Source organism: Pan paniscus, chromosome 8 (genome assembly GCF_029289425.2).
Source record: "Pan paniscus chromosome 8, NHGRI_mPanPan1-v2.0_pri, whole genome shotgun sequence".
Classification (NCBI taxonomy): domain Eukaryota; kingdom Metazoa; phylum Chordata; class Mammalia; order Primates; family Hominidae; genus Pan; species Pan paniscus.
Genome location: NC_073257.2, coordinates 29,932,245 through 29,950,535, shown reverse-complemented (window position 1 = coordinate 29,950,535; position 18,291 = coordinate 29,932,245). Strand labels below are relative to the sequence as shown.

The 18,291-nt window shown below is 36.2% G+C and overlaps 1 protein-coding gene across 1 annotated transcript in view; it reads left to right on the top strand.

Moving 5' to 3' along the window:
* The window catches only part of CUBN (cubilin), a 314,944-nt gene that overhangs the window by 31,383 nt on the left and 265,270 nt on the right, over positions 1-18,291 (top strand). Inside the window, exons 12-15 of the mRNA XM_003831178.7 lie at positions 2,577-2,695; positions 3,544-3,730; positions 4,913-5,025; positions 7,893-8,127. Of these exons, the coding sequence (XP_003831226.3) occupies positions 2,577-2,695; positions 3,544-3,730; positions 4,913-5,025; positions 7,893-8,127 (654 nt within the window). The remainder of the gene's footprint in view (positions 1-2,576; positions 2,696-3,543; positions 3,731-4,912; positions 5,026-7,892; positions 8,128-18,291) is intronic.

The following is an 18,291-nucleotide window of genomic DNA, read 5'->3' as shown; positions in this document are numbered from 1 at the left end:
TGTAACAAATATTATTACAAAAATAACTCTTTTTTAATATGGAGGACAGTCATAATGTTGATGACATGAAGTATTAATAACACTTTATGTACTTTTAGGCTGCCCTTCTTTACTGCAACCTGTAAGCTTACCCTGGGAAACTTAAAAAATTTCTACTCAGAGCTTCAACAGTTTCAGAGCTTGCTTACTCCATTTTTCCCTATAAATATTTTTAAAAGAAGTAATTAACTATAAAAAATGCATTTCTAGGCAATTATTTATTTAAAAGAAATATTTGTGTTTTTTTAATATTGAAGTGGAATCTTGCAAGTAATATAAGCTGAGAACATAACAAAACTTATATTTTTGCCAGGCGCGGTGGCTCACGCCTGTCATCCCAGCACTTTGGGAGGTCGAGGCGGGTGGATCACGAGGTCAGGAGATAGAGACCATCCTGGCCAACATGGTGAAACTCCGTCTCTACTGAAAATACAAAAAATTAGCCAGGCATGGTGGCGGGCACCTGTAGTCCCAGCCACTCGGGAGGCTGAGGCAGGAGAATGGCGTGAACCCGGGAGGCGGAGCTTACAGTGAGCTGAGATAGCACCACTGCACTCCAGCCTGGGCGACAGAGCGAGACTCCGTCTCAAAAAAAAAAAAAAAAAAAAGAACAACTTATATTGTCATTCAATTCTACTGTAAATCTGTCACATTGTGTAATTTGTTCTATTTTTTAAATTATTCAGCAGGGTTTTTCTATCCATCTTAAACAGTTCTTGCTGATGGAGGAATGTAGTTAACTGCCACATTGATTTCCTTGTATTATTTCAACCATTGTGCAGTAGTAGAAAGAACATATATTTCTGCAATGAGATGTGGCTTTTTGCTATTAAGTGAGAAATCTGGAAAAGTCTCTGGATATTAAATTTAGTAAAATTTTGTGATGTCTATGACGAGTATTTTTTACCTAACATTGCGTAAGAAAACTGTCAAGACGCTGGATGCTCTAAAACTATTGTTAGCTATTACCTCATGTACATCATAATTAATCGTGGATGTTAATTCATGTTTTAAATAGACACGATCATTTCAAATTCCTTTTGACCAAGTTCCTTCCCAACCTAATTTGACTGCCATTGTTTTAACCTTGTACCTTGGCGATGAGGAGCTCATCAGAAGTGTGGGAGAAGTTTTGGTGCTGGTATTTTGTTGATGTCCCCATATATTTATGTTACTATATTATCTTCAATCTGTGGTTTTATTGCAAACATCTTTTAGAGACTTAAGTTCATTCTGTGATAGCTATTTAGCCTGTTTAGAACTGGCAGCATGCAATCTGCACATCCACATAACTGGGGACATGTGGCCTGCCTCTGTAAGCCACACTCCTGTACAGGTGTGCTGTAGGCAGCCTACACATGAGGGGGGTGCTTGCTCTCTGGGCTCCCCTCATTCTAGCTGTGTGTGTGTGTGTCCTTGGCCGGGACAGGCTGTCTGTGTTCTGGCTTCATCTGTAAAGTGGGGATTATAAGAGAGTACCTATATAGGGCTTTTTTTTTTTTTTTTTTTTTTTTGAGATGGCGTTTTGCTCTGTCGCCCAGGCTGGAGTGCAGTGGAAGGATCTTGGCTCACTGCAACCTCCACCTCCTGGGTTCAAGCGATTCTCCTGCCTCGGCCTCCTGATTAGCCTGGACTACAGGCCACCATGCCCCGCTAATTGTTTTGTATTTTTAGTAGAGACAGGGCTTAACCACGTTGGCCAGGCTGGTCTCAAACTCCTGACCTCAGGTGATCCGCCTGCCTCGGCCTCCCAAAGTTCAGGGATTACAGATTCCATAGGGCTCTTTATTAGTATTAGTATTATTATTATTAAAAAATTTTTTTCTTGGAAATGGAGTCTCACTCTGTCGCCCAGGCTGGAGTGCAGTAGCACTATCTCAGCTCACTACAACCTCTGCCTCCTGGGTTCAAGTGATTCTCCTGCCTCACCCTCCCAAGTAGCTGGGATTACAGGCGTGTGCCACCATGCCTGGCTAATTTTTGTATTTTTATTAGAGACAGGGTTTCTCCACATTGGCCAGGCTGGTCTCGAACTCCTGAACTCAAGTGATCTGCCCTCCTCAGCCTCCCAAACTGCTGGGATTACAGGCGTGAGCCACTGTGCCTGGCCCTCTATTGTGCTCTTGGGAGGATTAACTCAGTCAGAGTAAGTCCAGTGCTTGCAACAGATAGTTTCATCATAAGAATCTCCTTTTCTGCATTAACTCCTCCATGATGAGGAATGTCTGTCTTCCCCAGGTGCAGCTCACCTTTGTGCACAGCTCAGGACCATCTGACATATGGGCTGACAGCACCCATGTCAACCCAGTACGTCAATAATGTGTGGAAGGCATTTAATGGCTTTCTTATTTTAAGATAAGAAATACAAAAATAAAGATTCTAATATTTTCTCCTCATACCTTGTTTTGTCTGCCCGTCAAAATACGCAGACTGGATGTTGGTGGATCCTTGTCTAGACAGCAGATTCTGAGTTTAGATACTGCATCTGAACAGAGGAGGAGACCTGTATTTACATGTTTGTTTTTATTTCTGAACAGGTTCCTTACCTCTCTGCACGTGTCTCCCGGGTTATACTGGAAATGGCTATGGGCCAGATGGATGTGTGCAGCTCAGTAATATTTGCCTAAGTCACCCCTGTCTAAATGGACAATGCATCGTGAGTCCTTTGTTCTTCCTGTGGACAGAGAGTACCTGAGAATTAGTTTCATGCCTATAAAATGTAACGTTATAGGATTCAGGAATGTTAAGATAATGAGTCAAGTTTCAGATAAGGAACTGTCGAGAACTCTCAGATGAAAGATAGATAATGATTTTAGTTCTCAGGAAAAAATATTGAGTTAATTTTTTGTCTCAGCGGTTTATGAAGTACTAAAACTATGCCTGCAGTTTGATCTAAATAAATCTGACATACAAAACAATTACCATTTAAACCTATTAATAACAAGTAGACTACTAGAAAATACTTACATATAAATACATATATATTTGTAGCACCTGTTAAATATATCAGTAGGCCAGGCGTGGTGGCTCATGCCTGTAATGTCAACACTTTGGGAGGGTGAGGCGGGTGCATCACGAGCCAGGAGATCAAGACCAGCCTGACTGACATGGTGAAACACTGTCTCTACTGAAAAAAGTTAGCCAGGTGTGGTGGCGCATGCCTGTAATCCCAGCTACTCAGGAGGCTGAGACCGGAGAATCACTTGAATCCGGGAGGCAGAGGTTGCAGTGAGCCGAGATTGCACCACTGCACTCCAGCCTGGGCGACAGAGCGAGACTCCATCTCAAAAAAAAAAATTATATATATATAATTATACATATATAATTATTACAGAAATAATTATTTTTAAATATATAATAATTATATATTATTTGTATATAATAATTATATATAATTATTATATATTATATATCTCCATGGCACTACATTCCTATTATTTGGATTGATTAAAGTTTATTGTCTATCCATTTGTTTTATGGTATTATGTGTTTTTTTCTCCTTAGGACACTGTCTCTGGTTATTTTTGTAAGTGTGACTCAGGTTGGACAGGTGTCAACTGTACAGAAAACATCAATGAGTGTTTGAGCAACCCCTGTTTGAATGGAGGAACTTGTGTTGATGGCGTTGATTCTTTCAGTTGTGAATGCACACGTCTCTGGACTGGAGCTCTCTGTCAGGTTCCTCAGCAAGGTACAGTCAGCATTTCTTATGCCACGTATGCTCACAGCATAGCAGCAGCATCCTTTAGTGAGTCCCTCAACAGATTCCTCTGCTAAACCCACTTTCTTGTCCAGTTGCTCAGATACTGAGAACTAAGTCTTTCCTTGCAGAAATGGTATAAAATTCACAAGCTAAATATTTATAAATCTCACTGTAAGCCAAGAACTTTTTTTCCAAAGAATACTTACATTGGTATTTGCCATTTTCACTATGTCCTTTTTGAATATAAAACATGCTAAGGTATTGTCTTTTATGGTTTTCTAAAGGGAAGTTTTCTGAGGAGCAGCCACTTAATTTCCCTAGAGTACTGCATTGAATCAAGTCACTCTCCCTTTCCAGGATACACAGTGGCTTCCCGTTGCCTGTTAAATAGAGACTGGGATTAATTTTCAATGATCTTCTATAACCAAGTCTCACTCAATCCATCTAACCTTTTTTTTTCACTAGTTCCCTAGAAATACCTTCACTCAAGCAAGTTTTCTTTCGTCACCAGACCCCATGTACCACCATGAGTATTTTCCACTGTGTTCATTTATTTGGAATGTTTCTCCCGATAAACCTCCTCACACATCTTCCTTGTTTCTCATCCAGATGTGTCTGTCCCTCAGGAGCACTTCCCTCTCAACTTCTTCCATAAAGTCACTTTTGACTCTTCTGCCCCTCACTTAAACTCCTGATTTGGAATCAACACATTTATTGAGAGGTTGTTGTTATATGTTTAGGACAATAGTAGACCCTATGGAAAAATATGAAAGTGTAAAATACTGTCTCCACTTATGAACTGCTCACCTTGCAGCTGAGGAGACAAGACCAACCCCAGTGGGAGAACAGATACAAGAGTTAAAGATATGAGCTATGTTGTGTGGGGTGAAATCGGGTGTCACAGGGACATAGAGAATGGGAATCAGTGAAAACATAAGACATGGCAGTTCATGGAGCAGGTGATGAGGCATCAGCTGAGCTTTGAACAAGAGGTGGGATTTCTGTGGAAGTTGACAGAAAAAGGGCACAGAGGAGAGGGAACGGCAGGGCTTTTATCTCCAACCTTCATTACTCAAATTTTCTCTAAGTTTATCAGCAGCAGGGTTACAGTTGCCCAACCTCTTCCTTTTAGGAACCTCTGAAAAGCACAGTTCATCTTTTCCTTTGCAGTTTGTGGAGAGTCCCTCTCAGGAATAAATGGAAGCTTCAGCTACAGGAGCCCGGATGTTGGTTATGTTCATGATGTTAACTGCTTCTGGGTTATCAAAACTGAAATGGGAAAGGTAAATGTAGTAACTCTTGCCCAAATGCATATTATATTTGTATATATAAATATGGAGTATGTGTATATTTCATTACATAAAATACATGCAATGATAATTCAACTATCATATATTGAGTGCTTACTAAGTACGGAGTGCCATTATTTTGGCTAGACATATACCTACCTTTTGATAACCTTACATTAATTGTTTGAAATAAGTCACAGGGGCTGGGTGCAGTAGCTCTTGCCTGTAATCCCAGCACTTTGAGAGGATGAGGTGGGTGCATCACCTGAGGTCAGGAGTTCCAGACCAGTCTGGTCAATATGGCGAAACCCTGTCTCTACTAAAAATAAAACAAATAAAAAAAAAATTAGCCAGGTGTAGTGGCACATTCCTGTAATCCCAGCTACTCGGGAGGCTGAGGCAGGAGAATTGCTTGAATCCAGGAGGCGGAGTTTGTAGTGAGAGGAGACAGTGCCACTGTACTCCAGCCTGGCCAACAGAGTAAGACTCCATCTCACAAAAAAAAAAAAAAAAAAAAAAAAAAAAAAAAGAGTAACAAGGCCAGGCCTGGTGGCTCACGCCTGTGATCCTAGTACTTTATGAGGCTGAGGCGGGCACATTGCCTGAGGTCAGGAATTCAAGACCAGCCTGGCCAACATGGTGAAAATCCAGCTCTACTAAAATGACAAAAATTAGCCAGGTATGGTGATGGGTGCCTTTAATCTCAGGTACTCGGGAGGCTGAGGCAGGAGAATCACTTGAGCTCAGGAGGCAGAGGTTCCAGTGAGCTGAGATTGCGCCACTGCACTCCAGCCTGGGTGACAGAGCAAGACTCCATCTCAAAAATAAATAAATAAATAAATAAATAAATAAATAAATAAATAAATAAGAGGATCCTCCTTTTATAGATGAAATAATGAAAAGTAGGTGAAGCTAAACATTTTTTGTTAACACTTCTTAGCTTGTAATTGTAATAGTTGAATTTCAAAGTCAAGTTTGTCTGCTTCCAAAGTCCATGCTTTCTCCAGCATGAATGATTCTCTACACTGGTTGACTGACTGCAAGCCACTAGTTAATTTGTAAAATCATGTTGTTACTGAGACAGTATTTTAGAAGATGGTTGCTCAGTTTTATGTTGATTATTATGCAAAAATGGCCACTGATATTAAGATAGTTTTCTTATCAAATGTCTTTGCTCTGCCATGTTCTATGCTAAGTGCTTCATATATATTACAGCATTCCATTTTTAACTCTCATAACCCTGAAAGATAGAAATTATTATCTTCATTTTACACATGAGGAAACAGAGCCTAGTGCCATTGAGAAGTGTGTCCAGGTGCATGTGGTTCGAAAGTGGCATGCAGTGACTCAGACACAGGCCAGTCGCCTCCACAGCCTGTCACTCTGAGCCGCTCCGTGAACGCTCTTCAATTAAGATCCAAGTCCAAGGTTTTTAGTGCTCTTATACCCGATATTAATTACCCAGGCGTTTCTAAATATTGTTTCTCAACCACCTCCTGGATTCATAAAAATAAAATGGTATGTCTGAATAGATAAAATTTTCCCTTGAAATCCTATTAACTTTTTCCAGCAAACTATTACAGAGGGCATTGTACAAGGGTCAAAAAACATTTTTTTTTCCCTTGAGGAGGGAGGACTATTTGCGACCTGGTAACCTCACACTAAAATAAACTCCAAAATAAATTTCCCAGTGGGTATGCTATGTGAATTTCCTTCCTTCCATTTAGTTTTCATGAATTCTATTTCCTGGCATTGAAAACATTCTTTTGAAAAAAAAATATTCTTAGGTGAGAAACTTGTAATACTTTTATTACCAATTCGCAAGAAAATTCATCTTGTTTTATTCTTGATTATTGTGATTTCATATCTTCTCACTCATAATGGACATAATATGGTAGAAAATATATACAAATCAGGATAGTTCAATTAATGAACATTTGAGTTTCATTTAAACTGTTTTAAGAAAGTCATGTAGTAATAGGTAACTGATCTTAAAATACCCTAGCACAGAATTTCAAAAATTCCTTATATTCTTTTTCATTAACTGAATATTGTTGTGATTTTAGGTTCTGATGAAAATTAAATTCGACAGCCTTCTTTTGATTGTTTATCTCAAATGAGGTTGTCAGTATGTTTTATAAGTTATATTACTATATTTGAAGTCTGTATTCTAATCCATTCGGACACATTTTTGTGTTTATTCTCTTCTACTTGTATGCTCAGTATTTTTCCTGTTACCTTCCTCTCATTCTCTACTCTTGGTATTACTCATCCTTTAATTATGTCCAGTCCCTGAAGCCTTCTAGGACTTGCTTGTCTACATCCCGCCTACTCCGCCCACACCTGAGCGTGTCGGTCTGGGCTGGCGTCAGAATCTTAGCCCCTCTGGAATCAACATCCCTGGCGGGCAGTGATGAATGTCTGTGTGTTTGATACAGGCCACAGGTTATTCAGGGAATTAGGGTGTACATTCTTGTGAATGGTAATATTAGCCAGTTCAACTTAATTCAGGTAGATTTTCAAATCTCCAATTTATTTTACTGCTTTAGAAACAATGTCAGTTATATATTTGACATACCTTGGTCTGGTGGACTTGACAAGTTTAATGAAATTGGGGTAAATCTATGTTATTAACATTAAGATTTTTTGATATATTTTGATATTAGTTGAAGTTTGTTTTTAACAATATTTAGCACAAGTTATTTAGTATATAGATTGCCATATGTACTGGTGGATAATTAGGGAATGATAGGTCTAGCTCTTGAAAGTGCCTCAGTATGAATGCTGCCTAGGAAGTGGGAGAAATACTTTAAAATTAACATGGAAGTAAAAGATAATATATGTGGCCTTTGTATTTTTAGGTCCTGCGTATCACTTTCACTTTTTTCCGGTTAGAATCCATGGACAACTGTCCACACGAGTTTCTTCAGGTTTATGATGGAGATTCCTCTTCTGCTTTTCAACTTGGAAGATTTTGTGGCTCCAGCCTCCCTCATGAACTTCTCAGCAGTGACAATGCTCTCTATTTTCATCTCTATTCTGAACATTTAAGAAATGGGAGAGGCTTTACAGTAAGATGGGAAACACAGCAACCAGGTATGTGTGAACCTGGAGAAAAAAAGCAAGCAAAATTTTGAGGTTATTTAGTTTTCTTAATCAGTGTTAGACTTTTGGATACATGAGATGTTTTGGGATCTGAAGATATATAATATTTTTATAATTTATTTTATTTTATTCATTTATTTATTTTGAGACAAGGTCTCACTCTGTTGCCCAGGCTGGAGTGCAGTGGCCTGATCACGGCTCACTGAAACGTCGACCTCCTTTGCTCAAGTGATCCTCACACTTCAGCCTTCTGAGTAGCTGGGACTACAGGTGTGCACCACCACTCAAGGCTAATGTTTTGTGTGTTTTTTATAGAGATGGAGTTTCTCTATGTTGCTCAGGCTGGTCTCAAACTCCTGGGCTCAAGCAATCCATCTAATTTGGCCTCCCAAAGTGCTGGGATTACAGGCATGAGCCACTGTGACCAACCATAATTACTTTAAAATCAAATCAACCTAGAATGAATTAGAATTTATTTTGTGTCTAAAGACAACAAAGTAAGCATGAAATAGAAGGGATTAAAAAACATGAGTCTTAGTTGGTCCCTTATCAAATTACTGAACAGCCTTTTTATAAGCTCTACTAGTAGTTTACTGCAGGAATATTGAGGACATTGTCCACCCCTTCATGTAGTATTCCTTCATCTTAATGATCACTCAATATTTTTTTCTTTTTGTTATTATTTTGTTTTAATTATTCTATTTTCTCTTAAGTTTTTACTATACAAGTTTTAAACAAATAAAAAGTAAAGAGATCAGTATACCATGCCCCCAATTCATTCATCAATACATCTGTGGATCAATTTCAGCATTTTCTCATCTTTTTTACTGGTGTTTTTATCTATCCTGATGCTACCTAGGCTTAACTTCTGAAGCTTGAAATCTGAGAATGTAATTTCAACTTTGTTCTTTTCAAAGATGTTGGATATTCTGCATTTCCATATAAGTTTTTGAATCAACTTGTCAGTTTTCCCAAAGAATTTTATGGGAATTACATTGAATCTATAATTAACTTTGGAAGAAATGACATCTTAAAAATATTCAGCCTGCCAATGCATGAAAATAAACTATTTTTAAATTTAGTTCTCTTTTCATTTATCCTGGCAATGTTTTATAGCTTTCAGTGTCTCAGTATTCCATATCTTTGTTAGATTTATTTACAGATATTTGATATATTATGCTTAGTGAAATATTAATTTTCTAAAATTTAATTTTTCACTTGTTATGTAAAAATATGTATTTTTTAAATATTTGATTTTGATTCCATATACATTGTTAAATTCACTCATCATGGCTAATTATTTTTTGTAGATTCTTTTGGATTTTTTAAACATACATAATTACATCATGTGTGAATGAAGGATATTTTTCCTCTTCCTTTCCAGTCTTTGTAACTATTATTTCTTTTCCTTGACTTATTGCCCTGGCTAGGACCTTCAATACCAAGCTGAATAAAAGTGGTGAAAAGGAAATCCTTGTCTTTTCCCCAGCAGCATGGGGAAATGCTCAATATTTCATTGTTGAATATGATGTTAGCTGTAAGTTTTCACAGATAATTTTTATCAGATGAAGAGAGTTCTTTCCTGTGTCAACTACTATTGCTGTATAACTAATTTCCCACAAATTTAGTGTTGTAGAACATTAATCATTTGACTTTGTTTCTGATTTTGTGGGCCAGGAATTTGGAAAGAACCTAACATGACAGTTGCTACTTGAAATCTATTCAGCAGTTATAAGCGGGTGTCAGCTGGGACTGTAGCTGTCTAAAGGCTGGACTGGGCTGAATATCCAAGATGGCCTACTCCAGTGGCTACCAATTGATGCTGGCTTTCAATGAGAGTTCAACTAGGCTATGGACCTGAGTGCCTACATGTGGCTACTCTAAAAAGTTTGTCTTAGAATAGTGAAACTTTTTTCGTGGCAATTGGCTTCTCTCAGAGCAAGCATTACAATAGAACCAGACAGGTGCTGCGTGGGAATTTTTCAGCCTATGTTTGGAAGTCATTGTGTTATTTCTGCCGTACTCAATGGGTTAACTTAGTCACAAGCTGACCCAAATTCAAGGCGAGGGGACATAGGCCCACTTCTAAATGGGAGAGGTGTCAGAATTTATAAAGAATTATAAAAACCCCCACACCTTTTGTTCCTAGTTACCAAGAATTTTAAAAAGTCATGAATGAGTGTTGAAACATATAAAATACCTTTTCTGACTCTATTCAGGTGATCATATGTTTTTTGTCCTCTATTCTGTAAATATAGTGAGTTAAATTGATTGATTTTGAATGGTGAATCAACCTTGCATTCATCAAATATTTTCCATTTGTTCATGGCAAGTTATGCTTTTTATACATTGCTAGATTTTATTTGCTAATATATATTTTTAGGATTTTTATATCTATATTTGGGTGATATTCTTTTGTAATTTTGTCAAGTTACAGGTAATGTCAATGTTTTAAAATTAATAGAAAAGTGTCCTCTCTTTTTATATTCTCTGGAAGGATTTGTGTAAGATTGACAATATTTCTTAAATGTTTGAAATAATTTACCATAATGTTAATTGAGCCTGCAGGCTTCCTTGTGAGAAGGCTTTAAATTATGATTCAATGTATTCAATATAGATCTATTCAGAGTTTACATTTCTTCTTTTTTCAGTTTTGGGAATTTTTTTCTCAAGAAACTCATCTGTACTTTCAGAATATTTTCTTACTATGTTTTAGTGTTCGTAGGCTCTGTAGTGATGTCGTCTCTTTTCATTCCTGATGTTGATAATTTATGTTATCTTTTTACCCTGATAAGTCTTACCAAGGATTTTTTAGTTTTACTAATGTTTTCAAAATTCCAACTATTGGCTCCGTTAATGTTTTCTGTTGATTTTTATTTCATTGATTTTCCTCATGGTTTTATCATTTTCTTCCCTTGTGTTATTTTGCACCTAGTGTACGGTTACTTTAAAATTTTTTTCCTAGCTTCTTGACTTGGAAGCATTGACAAATGAGTTTGAACTTTTTAGAATTTCTAATGTATGCACTAAAACTAATGCATTTTCCTTGGAGAACTTTTATTTGCATCCCACAGGTTTTAATATGTATGTTTTCATTAGCATTCAGCTGAAAGTATTTTGTCATTTTTATTTTGAATTCTCTGTGACCATAGGTTTTATTAAAATTATACTGTTTATTTACCAATGTGATCACTAATCATGCAGTATATTATTTCAATCTTTAAAATTTGTTGAGATTTACTTTATAGACCAAAGTCTATTTTGGTGCATTTATTGTATGGACAGGAAAGAATGTATATTCTGTAATGGTTAGATGTAGTCCTCTACCTATATTAACTTAGTCAAGTTGGTAAATAGTGTTTTTCAAATATTAAATTTCTTTACTGATTTAAAAAAATATTTGCTTTATTACTTAGTCAGAAAGTTATAGTAAAATCTCAAACTATGATTCTAGATTTGCCACCTTTTTGTTCTGAAACTTTTGCTTTATTTATTTTCTTATATTATTTTTATCTTCTTTTCCCAATATTTCAAGCATTTATGTTTTCCCAGCTTTATTGGAGCTTAACTGACAAATGAAAGTTATATATATTTAAGATGTACAATGTAATGTTTTGATATTTTGATATATGTATAACTTGTGAAATGATTACCACAATCTAACTAATATATCTATCATACATAGTTACCATTTTAGTCAATATGGTGAAAATATTTAAGATCTACTCTCAGCAATTTTCAAGTGTATAATACAATATTGTTAATGATAGTCACCATGCTGTACATTAGATCTCCAGAAGCTATTCATTCCAGAGAACATAAACGTTTTACCCTTTGACCAACATTTCCCTATTGCCCCCACCTCTCAGCTCCTGGCCACCACCATTCTACTTTCTGCTTCTATGAGTTTAACTTTTTTTAGATTTCACATATAAGCGAGAGCATGCAGTGTTTGTCCTCCTATGTCTGGCTTATTTCACTTAGCATGTCTCCCTGTTTCATCCATGTTGTCACAAATGACAGGATTTCCTTTTCTTTTTAAGGATAAATAATATCCCATTTATGTCTGTGTGTGTGTTTTTGTGTATTTATATATTGCACATTTTCTTTATCCATTTACCTGTTGATGAGCACTTAGATTGATTCCATATCTTGGCTATGGTGAATGTATGAATGTATTGTGAATAACGCTGCAGTGAACATGAAAGTGCAGATATCTCTTCCAGATATTTATTTAATTTTCTGTGGATATATAACCAGAAGTGAGATTGCTGAATCACGTGGTAGCTCTGTGTTTAATTTTTTGATGAACCTCCATATTGTTTTAAATATGGCTGTACCAATATACTTTCAACAAGAGTTCCCTTTTCTCCACATCTCATCAATACTTGTTGTCTTTTATCTTCTCGATAATGGCCATTCTAACAAGTATGAGGTGGCATCTTATTGTGGTTTTGATTTGCATTTCCATGATGATTAGTGATGTTGAGCATTTTCTCATATATTTGTTGACCATTTATATGTTTTCTATTGAGAAATGTCTATTTGGATCCTTTGCCCATTTTTAAGATTGGGTTTGTTTTGTTGATATTGAGTTGAGTTTTTTATATATTTCAGTTGTGCTTTTGTGGTCATATCCAAAAAATCACTACTCAGACTAATGTCATAGGGCTTTTCCTGTATGTTTTCCTGGATTAGTTCTTCAGTTTTAGGCCTTATGTTTAAGTCTTTAATTTTGAGTTGACTTTGTATGTGGTGTGGGAATAAGGGTTCAGTTTCATTTTTCTGCAAATGGATATCCAGTTTTCTTAGCACCATTTATTATAGACTATCCTTTACATGTTGTATGTTCTTGCCATGTTTGTCAAAAATCAATTCAGCATAATGTATGGACTTATTTCTGGGCTCTCTATTCTGTTCCATAGGTCTAGATATCTGTTTTTAATGCCAATACCATACTGTTTTGATTACTACAGTTTTGTAATATATTTTAAAATCAAGTAGTGTATTTTTATTTTAAATGTATTTTTAAATCAGGATGCCTCCAGGTTTCTTCTTTTTGCTCAAGATTGCTTTAGCTATTTGGGGTCTTTTGTGGTTTCATATGAATTATAGGATTCTTTTTCTATTTTGTGAAAAATACCATTGGAATTCTGTTAGAGATGGCATTGAACTGTAGACTGCTTTGCATAGTATGGACATTTTAACAGTATTCTTTCAATTTGTGAACACCAAATATTTTCTTTTTTTCATTAATGTGGTATAGTTTTCAAAATACAGATATTTCACTTTCTTGGTTAAATTCATTCCTAAGTATTTAACTTTTTGTCACTATTGTAAATGGGATTTTCTTCTTAATTTCCTTTTTGTACAGTTAGTTGTTAATGTATAGAAATGCACTAATTTTATATGTTGATTTCATATCCTGTAACTTTACTGAATTAGTTTGTTCATTTATTAGTTCTAAAAGTATTTTGGTGGAGTCTTTAGGGTATTCTATGTATGAAAGATCATGCCATTTGCAAACAGACCATTTTACATTCTAATGGGATCATTTTTCTTCAGCCTGAAGAACATATTTTAATATTTCTCACAGAGCATGTCTGTTGAAGACAGATTCCCTCAGCTTTTGTTTAAGAATGCATTTTTTACCTTAATTTTTGAAGGATATTATTACACATAGAATTTTAGGTTGACCATTTCCTATTAGCTCTCTAAGAATACCACATCAGTGTCTTGTCACTTCCATAATTTTTTGAGGGAGAGGAACCTCAGCAGTAATTCTTGTTGTTCTCCTGAAGATAATGTGTCTTTTTCTCCTCCCTCACTGCTTTTATTGTGTGTTTATATTTAATTTTCCACAACTTGATTATGGCGTATCTAGATCTGGTTTTCTCTGTGTTTGTCCTGCTTGAGAGTCACTGAGAGTTTTGAATCTATAGGTTGCTTTCTTTTATACAATTTTGAGAAATTTCAGCCAATATTTTTTCAAATATTGCATTGCCACTTTTTTCCTCTTTCTTCTCCTTCTGAGACTCAAATTACACATATGCTGAAGGTTTTGACTGTTTCTAATAGTTCTTATGGTTTTATATTCTTGCCTTCTTTTTTTGCTTTGATTCTATTTGGTTATTTTGTTTTGGAAAGTCTGTAAGTACTGTTGAAATGTTCTTCAACTATTTTGTCAACCTTTTCCTCTAAGTTTTATCATAGTTATTTTGGAGTCATTGTTTGGTAGCCTCAGTATCTGGAATGTTTCTGGCTTTGCTCAGATTGCCTGTTTTATTTATTATTGGGTTTTGTTTTTTTTTTTTACTACTTCCTTACAGGCCTAGTCAGTTTTTATTGTGAGCAGGACATTATACGTGATATGTTGCAGGGATTCTGGATTATATTATCTTCCTCTCAGAAGGGTTGGGTTTTTTTCTAGTAGGCACTTATGTTCCTGGCAGATCACTTTCATTCAATCAAGGCTTGAATTTACAGGGGACCTATTTCAAATTTTCCATGAATCCTGGTGGATTGTCATATTTCCTAGAATATGAATCTTACTCCTGTAGCATACTTTTCTCAGGTTTCAATTCAGTTCTCAGGGTTTTCATAAAAGTATCTCCTTTCTGACTGAATGAGGCAACACATCCCTTCAGTATTTATTATGCAGTCTCTCTTCAATTCTTAGCAACTTCCCTCCCCTCTGAAACTGTTCTCTGTTAGTTAGACCTGCTGTCTTCTCTGTGCATTTGCAGCTTGGGAATGAGCTAAGGACCCAAGGAAATGCCTGTACATTTTTGAGGTGCCATTTCCATGCAGCTGCTTTCCTTATAGTATGCAGCTCCAAAACCGCCAGATGCTTTGGTAGCCCTAAATCGTGAGTTGTTTGTTTGCCATAGCAAGGGTATTGCTGTCTCCTTGGGCTTCACTTCTTTGAATTCTTGAGTGTGTATGGGACATACTTCATATGCTTCTCTTTTCAGAGATTACAGTCCTTTGCTGTTTGTTCTCAATGCCTGAAAATGATAAAAACTAAAACAAACAAACAGTAATTCCTTACTATTATCAATCATTAATCATTGTTCATTTTTTCTTAAGTGAGAGCAAGTTTATTAAGACAGTAAAGAAATAAAAGAATGGCTACTCCATAAGCAGAGCAGTGGCATGGACTGCTTGACTGAGTATACTTACAGTTATTTTGTGATTATTTGCTAAACAAGGAGTGAATTATTCATCAGTTTTCTGGGTAAGAGGTGGGCAATTCCTGGAACTGAGGGTTCCTCTTCTTTTTAGACCATGTGGGGTAACTTCCTGATGTTACCATGGCATTTGTAAACTGTCATGGCACTGGTAGGAGTGTCTTTTAGCATGCTAATGCACTATAATTAGCATATAGTGAGCAGTGAGGACGACCAGAGGTCACTTTCCTCACCATCTTGGTTTTGGTGGTTTTTGACTGCCTTCTTTACTGCATCCTGTTTTATCAACAAGGTCTTTGCGACCTGTATCTTGTGCCGACCTCCTATCTCATCCCGTGACTATGAATTCCTTAAACTCCTGGAAATGCAGTCTAGTAGGTCTCAGCCCTATTTTATCCAGCCCCTATTCAAGATGGAGTTGCTCTGCTTTGAATGCCTATGGTTTATTACCCCACTCCCTTTTACAAGGGGACCTTTAATCCTAAGGGTTGTAGAGGGACGACAGTCCATTTTCTGTAACTCCTTCAGGATGAATAAGGGTGATGATATTCCTGCCTAACTATTAGGGTCTCTTGTATTCAGGGTAGAGAGGAGCTTAGTCAGAAAGCGTCAGTATGGTGAGACCCGTTCATAACTCTGATAAAAGGTGATATCCACAGTCTGCCAATTGGTGCTACAGTCTGTTTCCTATGGGTCAGGGGTTTCCTCCGTATCGTCCCTGTGGGGTTTGCCAGGAAGATGTTACCAGAAAGGAGTCCTGATCTAGACCTCAAGGGAGGGTTCTTGGACCTTGCACAAGAAAGAATTTGGGGTGAGTCCATACAGTAAAGTGAAAGCAAGTTTATTAAGAAAGTAAAGGAATAAAGAATGGCTACTCCATAGGCAGAGCAGCCCATTGTTCAAATTTATTTGTGAAAGAAATGGATTGTTTGTTCTGCAGATCATCCCACATCTTGGATTCTGCTGTTTATATTCTACATGCCATTTGTCATGTTGTTTGTAAACTGGTACTTATACCAAAAAGTTTGGTTAAATCCAGGGGGTTTTATTTTGGTAAAAAATAATCTTTTCAGGAGATACATGAAATCTGCTTTTCTATTATGAAGTTAACATTGGTCAGAGTGTTCTGATCTCCTCAGGTTGAACTTCCCATTAAAAGCCTCTTTTGCACTTTCTCTAATGGTTTTAGCATTCTTTAGGTTCATTATTTAGATGAGTTATTCATTGAGACCTACAACGTGATAATAGTTTGATTTTATTATTTCTTCTTTATTTATTTATTATTTGAAGTTCTTTAATGGAATAGAACTTACTCATATCAGCTATTTGGTTGCTGTCTTACAGAGATCATGTAGGAAACGTAGGATAAGTGCTTGATTTTCTTTTTCTTTTTTTAAAAAGTATTCAAATTAATAACTTGGTTCCTTAGCATTCTTCAAAATGGTCACTTATTCCATTTTATTTTATTTTGTTTTTGATATCTGTACATTTATATATTATATCACATTTGATGTGCTTTAATCAATTCTAGGCATTTAAAAATGAAACATTTTTCCGTATTTTGTTTGTTACGTTTGTTAATAATTTGTTTTCAAAACTCTGGAAAATTTTCCAGTTAGTTTCTGAACTTCTTTAACCAAACTCCAGTTACCTTTGAAAGCTTCTTTGCTTTCTGGTCAGAAAAGATGTTCTAGGCTCTTCCTGCACATTATTTACCTCAGGACTGAAAACCCTGATTTCCCTAAAGAGCTCCGACTTTTTCTGTGGGAAATGGTATTTAGATCTCACAATCTGGGTGCTACGGACGGCTATTGGTACTGGGTGTGTCATCGTCTCTAGACCTTTCAGTGGACAGAATTAGAAAACACTTTTTTGTTGTTTTTTAAAGAAAAAAATACCCTATATATTCATAGTAATCTTACACTATATTGGAATATTGAGATTATAGAGTTGCTTTTTTTTTTCTTTTTTTTACCTTACATTTCTACCTCTTCTCTCATACAGTAAAAATCCTGGTTCCCAATGACATGAACATATTATTTATGTACTTAGTCCTACTGTACATATTTTCAAAATAACAATACTAATATTATTACTAATGGTATGATAACTGGAAACCATTTAAGATTTCTTTGTTCTTTTTTGTGTATTTAAAATATGTTTTGCTTGAGCGGTATAGTCAAATTACAGTGTTTAAGGTCCCTTGGAATATTTCTACTCTCTATGGTTGTCAGCTCAATGCAATTATTTCACCAGTTTCACTTCAGTTGTGATTTTAAAGATTTCTTTCATTTTTCTCAAATTTTGCTTTATAATTATGTAAAATATATTTATAGTTGCAAAGCCAAATCAATGGGCATGGTAGATTATGAGAGGTCTAGCTTTTTTTTTTCCTGTCCCTTCCACTCTGTTCTTTCTCCCCCATTAGAGAACAGTTTTTATTAGTTTTTGATTTATCCTTCTATTTAAAAATTAAGCAGATGATCTCATATAATTGTATTTTCCTCTTTCTTAGATAAAAGGGAGCATAATATACACACTGGTCTATAGTTGGCTTTTTTTCACATCATATATCCTGGAGATTACTCCATAATCAGAGCATAGTATGCCACTATGTGATGTCTCATTTTCTGTTCAATCAATACTCTATTGACGGACATTTGGCTTGTTTCCAGTCCTTTGGCCATTTTCTTTTTAGTCTTTTGTTTTTTATTTTTGAGACAGGGTGCGATCGTGTCTCACAGCAGCCTCAACCTCCCAGGCTCAAGTGATCCTCCTTCCTCAGTCTCCCCAGTAGCTGGGACTACAGACACAAACCACCATACCCAGCTAATTTTTATTTTTTTATTTTTTGTAGTGATGGGGTCTCCTCATGTTGCCCAGGCCGTTCTTAAACTGGGTTCAAATGATATTCCTGCCTCAGCCTCCCAAAGTGCTGGGACTACAAGCATGAGACATCACACCC